This window comes from Manis pentadactyla, chromosome 14 (assembly GCF_030020395.1).
Source record: "Manis pentadactyla isolate mManPen7 chromosome 14, mManPen7.hap1, whole genome shotgun sequence".
Taxonomy (NCBI): domain Eukaryota; kingdom Metazoa; phylum Chordata; class Mammalia; order Pholidota; family Manidae; genus Manis; species Manis pentadactyla.
In genome coordinates, this window is record NC_080032.1 from 36,436,611 (window position 1) to 36,443,680 (window position 7,070).

Here is a 7,070-nt window from a genome sequence, read left to right on the forward strand (position 1 = left end):
TCCCTTTTAGCAAAGCAGCCACCAACTGCCGCTGGAAGGCCTGTGGTCAGTATTACAGATTTTGACACAATTATTAAAAAGCAGTGCATATTATTTTAGTTCTTTTCCTTAATCATATACATGTCCTATGGATGTGCTTTGATATAAACTTGACAAGAATTCTTCTGGGATTTGTGAGATTTTAAGAGAGAAACTTCACTCCCTTTTAGAATATTTAAACTTTAAAGATCTATTTTTTAGTATTTGTTGTGTGTCAGTTACTTTGCTGAACCTTTTACACGTGTTCTTTGTAAATCCTCACAAAAGCCCTATGAGATGGATACTGTTTGTAGCTCCATTTAGCAGATGAGAAAATGGAGACTCTGAAGGACGTTGTAACAGCTAGGAGGATGCAGGTCTAGATTGGAGCTTACAGTAGTAATCACACTGCAGTCTTCAATTCAGCATGTTCTTCTTTTCCATTGAAGGGAAGGAAAATCAGTGTTCTAAAATGTGATGGGTCTCAAGTATTTTCTAATAATGACACAAATTGCTAACCATTTGTGCCAACGGCTCCCAGTGTAAAAATACCAGTGGAATAGATGAGGGACAGTTGCAAAGTAATTTCTTTTTATAATAACTTTTGTTATTGAAAGTTTTGGGTTTTTATAATTACGGCTTTCCTATTGCAACGTAGGATGCCTCACCAAGAGTCCCAGGAGGTTCTCCGCGAACACCAAATAGATCTGTGTCATCCAATGTTGCCAGCGTGTCACCCATCCCTGCTGGGTCAAAAAAAATGGATCCAAATATGAAAGGTGCATTTCTCTTTTGGAGGAAAAAACACAATACGTTATACAATAGAAAGATATCTACTACCTTTTACTATAGCTATTTTCATTTTTTGTGCAATAGCTTCTAATCTGACTGAATCGTTTTCCAGTCTAGTTTTAATATTTCTATGATGTGTAAGCTTCATGAAAGCTCTGTGTTGTATTTAATCATTCTCCTATGCTAGGTTATTGAAGAAATTCGTATTTTTACTATAATAGGTTATTGGCAATTAATATAAAGGAAAACTATATACATAATAGTTATTTTGGTAGGAATAATTGCCTCAAGTGGGATTAATAGGTCAGAGTTGGTACATTTTTATGCCTTTTGATAGTGTTTTTCGTATGACTTATTCAGTTGACATGTCATCAGCATTGAGGGTGCCTTTTTGCCATACGTAACCCAGTTGGCGTTCTTTAAACACTAACTGGTAAGAGTTTTCCCTACCATTTCCTTTCTGTTGGTATTTCTTTTCTGTGAATTGTTTATTGCTATCCTTTGTCCATTTATCTCCTGAAACTTCTACTGGTTTTCATACAGGGTAGGTGGCATTTGTAATACTTGAGACAAGTATTTCTTAACAATTATATTTTTGAAGAACCCCTTTCAAAAGGGAGATATGTTAGTGTCTAAGGTCTGTTTTAAATGCTTTTGGCCTTTTAAAAATACCATCTTAATTTTTTAATAATTGTCTTACCCTCTTAAAGGTTAGCTATATTTTATGCATAAGTAGATTAGAGAAGTTATACCCAGCCTCAAAAGATCTAAGTAGACTTGAAGTTGGGACATACAGCTCTTAGATTTTAAGTCTATTATTTGTTTTCTGTGTGTGATTACTATAATAATAATGTTTTAATAAAATAATAACTAATATTTTGAGTAAAAGTTTTTTGTTTTGTTTTTCAATAGTTGGAGCTACAAGTGAAGGTGTCCTGGCAAATTTCTTCAATAGTCTGCTGAGTAAAAAGACTGGTTCTCCAGGAGGCCCGGGTGTTGGTGGTGGTAGCCCTGGAGGTGGGGCTGGAGGTGGAAGCGGTGGTTTACCACCATCTGCCAAAAAGTCAGGTACAGTTACCTGGAGCTTTTAAAAAAAAAAAAAAACTTTTACGGATATATAATTTACATACCATGAAGTTCACTCATTTAACACATGCAATTCAATAATTTTAATAGACTTACAGAGTTATGCAAACTATCACCGTAATCTAATTTTAGAATACTTTCATCTCCCCAGAAAGAAACCTCTGCTCTGAGCAGTTATTCCTTCCCTCCCCAAATCCCACACTCCTAGGTAACTGCTGCTCTGCTCTGTCTCTCTCTCTCTCTCTCCATGGATTTGCCTTTCTGGAGATTTCATATAAATGGAATCAAACAGTATATGCCTTCTTTAACAATGTTTTCAAGGTACATCCATATTGTAGCATGTATAAATGATTCATTTATTTTTACTGCTAAAGTCCATTGTATGGATTTACCACATTTTATTTATCCATTCATCTGCTGATGGACATTTAGATTGTTTCTATTTTTTTGGCTTTTAGTAACACTGCTTTGAAAATTTATTTTGTGCACATATGTTTTCGTTTCTCTTGGGTATATGCCCAGGGGTAGAATTTGGTGGGTCATGTGGTGACTAAGTTTTTGAGAAACTGCCAAAGTGTTTCCTAAAATGCTGTACCATTTACATTCCCAGCAGCGGGGTATGAGATGCCAGTTGCTCTACGTCCTCTCCAGCATTTGTTAATGTCCATCTTTGTGACTGAAGCCATCCTAGTGGCTGAGAGGTCATATCTCAGTGTGGTTTGATTTGCCTTTCCCTGATGGCTAATGATGTTGAGCATCTTTCATGTGTTCATTGACCATTTATGTATCTTCTTTAGAGAAATGTCTATTCATATCCTTTGCCCATTTTTAAATTAGGTTATTTGTCTTTCTATTGGTGAGTTTTAGTGTTCTTTATATATTTTGTTCACTTGGCTTTTATCAGTTGTAGGATTTGCAAGTGTTTTCTCCCATTGTGTCGCTTGTCCTTTACTTTCTTGATGGTTGGCTTGTCCTTGTGCTTCTTTGAAGCACAAAAGTTTTGAATTTTGACAGTTTGCTTTTTCTTTTGTTGCTTGTGTAACTACTCTTTAAATACTTTTTAACCCATTCTCTTTTCTGAATCCCACCATCTTGCCATCCTTCTCACAAATATCTGCAACTGTTATTTTTTGAAGCTTTTACAGGTTTCTGGCTATAAATTGAATTGCTTCTTGGTTTTTCCCACTGCCAGTGTAGAAAGGTGAAGAAACTTGCTCAAGACTGCTAATTTAGTTACCACTCATTCATCATCTTTCCAGATTCCAAAATTTTGTTAGTATTTTGTGTTCTACTGTTCTTACTGTCCTGTGCCTTCTAAAAATAAATCCTTCTGATATTAACTGATGGATGCTACTATGACTTTCATTTGGTAACAGACCCACAATTTAAAATGAGAGAATTTATTTTTAAGTGAAGGATATTTATATAACTTAGTATTCTAAGTAAAGTTAATGAAACTGCTGGCAATTTTTAAATGAAGAGACATTGGTATAAAAGATACTTTGACTTATATCTTAATCTTGTTTCTTTTCCTTCAATGTAGGCCAGAAGCCTGTCCTATCAGATGTTCATGCAGAACTAGACAGAATTGCACGAAAACCAGTTACAGTTTCTTCTACAACACCTACATCTCCTACAGAAGGAGAAGCTTCTTGAAGATACCAAATAAAGCCATTTATTCAGTCTTCAGGATAATGTAAACTTGCCCCTGCCTTCTCCTTCAAAAGTGGAATTATGGAGCTGGAGTGCTGCTTCAGATGGACTAAATTTCTTTTTTTTTTTTTTTTTTTTGTGGTTGTTCATTTTTACAAAAGGGAGCTATACAGAAGAAGAATTATTCTACACTAGGTAGGATTGCTGTTTGCATTGTCACTTTGCATAAGGAAGTTATTTTGGATTTTTGAAAAACTCAAAATTTATGGATCTGAATTATAGCCATGTGATCATATTCCAAAGGCTATTTAAAACATACTGGCAGGTTCAGGGAAGGGCAGAAAATAATATGCTTTGAGCATTTGACTGACTTGGAAGTCCAAGCTTATTTTAGTTAAGACTGTTAAAATAATTTTTTAAAATTGTGTGTTAGTTTTGCTGCAAAAGAGAAAATGATCAATTGTCAGATTTTCCACACAAACATAAATACACCACCACACACAGAATATGCTGAGAAAACTATCAGAAAGTATTTGGTACACTAGTCACTGTCTCAATCCATGATCCTGTAAGTTGTCATCTTGTTGGCCAAGGTTTGTTTCTTTAAATGAGAAGAAAAAGCACACTGCCTAAATGTGTAAAAGGAAAATGCAGAGGTAATTAAAATGTAAAGAGGTAACAGTCTTTGGAATTGTACACACACACACACACACACACACACACACACACACACACACACACACGGCTCTGCCTTAGTAATATACCCCTTTTTTGTTTGTGACTTTCAACTGTAATCAGTTAATAAAGTATTTATTCTCTGCATTCGGGTTCAGATAACTTGTTGTGTTCTCTTATATTTAAATTCGTATATATCACATAATGACTAAGTTGTTAGCATTTTGAAGTGTTTGACTCAAGGATTATTGAGCTTTCTCATCTTTCTAAGAGACAAGTGAGTACATGAGATTCACTATTCTGTAAATGTCCTTAAATTGGGAGTTTACCTTGATCAACACATTTTCCCCACAAGCATGTCTGGAACTGTAGAATCTTATGTCAGCATTTCTAGTAGATAATAACATAGCCTTTTCCATTACTTAATGGTCAAAAGCTGTTTTAAAGGCTTGGCAAATGCACTGACACAGCTCCTCTTAGAGGTATGCACACCTGTAAGTAGTCCCACCTTTTCAATACTCAAGTTTTCAATGCTTGTTTTAGAACCTTCATAAGAACAATTCAGTCTTCTTATTGAAGTTCTACTGAAGAAAACATGTACATTTGCCCTATTGAGTCATTTCAGATAATTGGGGAAAAATGGTTACTATCCTTTAAACTGGTCTTTGTTTTTCCTTTAAAATATGCTGTATATTCCAAAGATTTTTTTTCTACAAAGTGTTTGAGGGCAATAGCTCTCTACTCTCATGATCCTTTCATTAGAACTTTAAAATCTGTTTAATTTTATGGTTTTATTTGGCTCCTAATGATTTAATGTAAATGCTAAAAATATATGAGGGGAATAATTTGTTTTAATGTGGGAAAAACTAAGATGGAAAATAGGCATGGGAAAGTTAATTTGTAAAAATTTTACTTGTAGAAATACAAGATGAAAAATGCCACTGATAAAATCTTTAATCCAGAAAAGTTTCTTCAATCGTGTTGTAAAGAAATTTTTTGTTTGCATTGTCACTTTGCATAGGGAAGTTATTTTGGATTTTGAAAAACTCAAAATTTATGGATCTGAATTACAGCCATATGATCATATTCCATTACTTGAAGTAAGTGAAATTAATGAAAGGAAAGAAGTCTGTGCATCATGGTATACTTTGATATGTCTGCTGTGTTTACATGTCTAGACCAACTCATATTTTTGTGTGTGTGACATTGGAGAAAATGCTTGGAATTGAGTTGTTACTTGAAGTGACTGTAATTGTTCACTTTATATGGGATTCAATGTTAACTAATCTAAAACCTTGCTTTTACCGTGTTTAAACCTTAACCCTATTTTTGTCCAATTTTTGCAAGGCAATTTGCTTTTAAACTACTTAAAAATTTTTAAGCACTTTTATTGACATATACAACATAGAAAAGTGTACAAGTTACAGGTGTATGGTTTAAATTACCACAAAGTAACCACATATAACCAACACCAAGATCAAGACAGAACAATTACTCATACCCAAGATGCTTCCTGTCTGACCCCTCATCACGTAACCACTATCCTAACTTCCAAAGCCATAGAAGAATTTTTATTTATTTTTAAACTTTATATATATAGAATCTTAGGGTTCATATTCTGTTTGTCCCAGATTTCTTTCAGTATTAGTTCTATGGCTCATCCATTTTGGTACATGAAGCATGTTATCTGTTATTATTGTACCTTAACATTCCATTGTGGAAATATACTATGATTTATCCATTATGCTATTGATGGATGTATATTAGTTTCCTATTGCTACTGTAAGAAATTACCAAAACTTAGTGGCTTAAAACAATACAAAATTATTACCTTACACTGGAAGTCAGAAGTCCCAAATTCACCTAAAGTTAAGGTGTTGGCAGGGCTGGTTTCTTTTGGAGGCTCCAAGAAGCATCTGTTCCTCCCTTTTCAGCGTCTAGATGCTGCTGCCTGCATTCCTTGGTTCGTGACCCCTCTCCATCAGGGAAGCCAACAATGCAGCATCTTGGATTCTCTGCTTCCAACACATCACCTCACTCTGACCCTGCTGCCTCTGTGTGATTAAATTGGACCCACCCCCCCAAAAAATAAAAAATAAATAAATAAATTGGACCCACCCCACTGATCCAATGTATGCACCTTCCCTCCCTCCTTGTTGGCAGTTTCTGAAGAGGAATTGGATATAATTCTTATTTTGCTCCTCCATAGGTATTTGGCTTCTTTCAAGATTTTTATCTTTAATTTCTCACAGTTTGAATATGATATGCCTAGGTGCAGTTTTAGGGGGAGGAGGGTTATCCTCCATAAGTGTTTTCTGAACTTCCTGGATCTGTGATTTAGTGTCTGACATTAACTAGGAGGAAATTCTCAGTATTATTGCTTCAAATATTTCTTCTTTTGCTTTCTCTCTTCTGGTTTTTATATTAAGTATATGTTATATCTTCTGTAGTTGTCCAACAGTTTTTACATGTCCTGTTCTCCCCCACACTCCACACTGCCCCAAATCTTTTTTCTCTTTGCTTTTTAGTTTTGGAAGTTTCTATTGGCATTTCCTCCAGCTCAGAGATCTTTCCTTAGCCACCTCCACTAATTATCCCATGGAAACCATTCTTCCTTTCTGTTACAGTTTTGGTTTCTTATGTTTTTAATGTCTAGCATTTTGTTTGATTCTTAGAATTTCTATCTCTGCTTTTATTACCCATCTATTCTTGCATGTTATATGCTTTTTGTATTAGAGGTCTTAGCATATTAATCATAGCTGTTTTAAATTCATGGTTTGATTGTTCAACATCTCTGCCATAGCTGAATCTGATTCTGATGCTTGCTCTCTCTTCAAACTGTGTTT

General features: G+C 34.8%; 1 protein-coding gene across 1 annotated transcript in view; it reads left to right on the forward strand.

The window, feature by feature from the left end:
• The window catches only part of DYNC1LI1 (dynein cytoplasmic 1 light intermediate chain 1), a 53,243-nt gene extending 47,875 nt beyond the window's left edge, over window positions 1-5,368 (forward strand). Inside the window, exons 10-13 of the mRNA XM_036892045.2 lie at window positions 1-45; window positions 677-797; window positions 1,723-1,878; window positions 3,440-5,368. Of these exons, the coding sequence (XP_036747940.1) occupies window positions 1-45; window positions 677-797; window positions 1,723-1,878; window positions 3,440-3,552 (435 nt within the window). The 3' untranslated portion in view covers window positions 3,553-5,368. The remainder of the gene's footprint in view (window positions 46-676; window positions 798-1,722; window positions 1,879-3,439) is intronic.
• The last annotated feature ends 1,702 nt before the right edge of the window (window positions 5,369-7,070 follow it).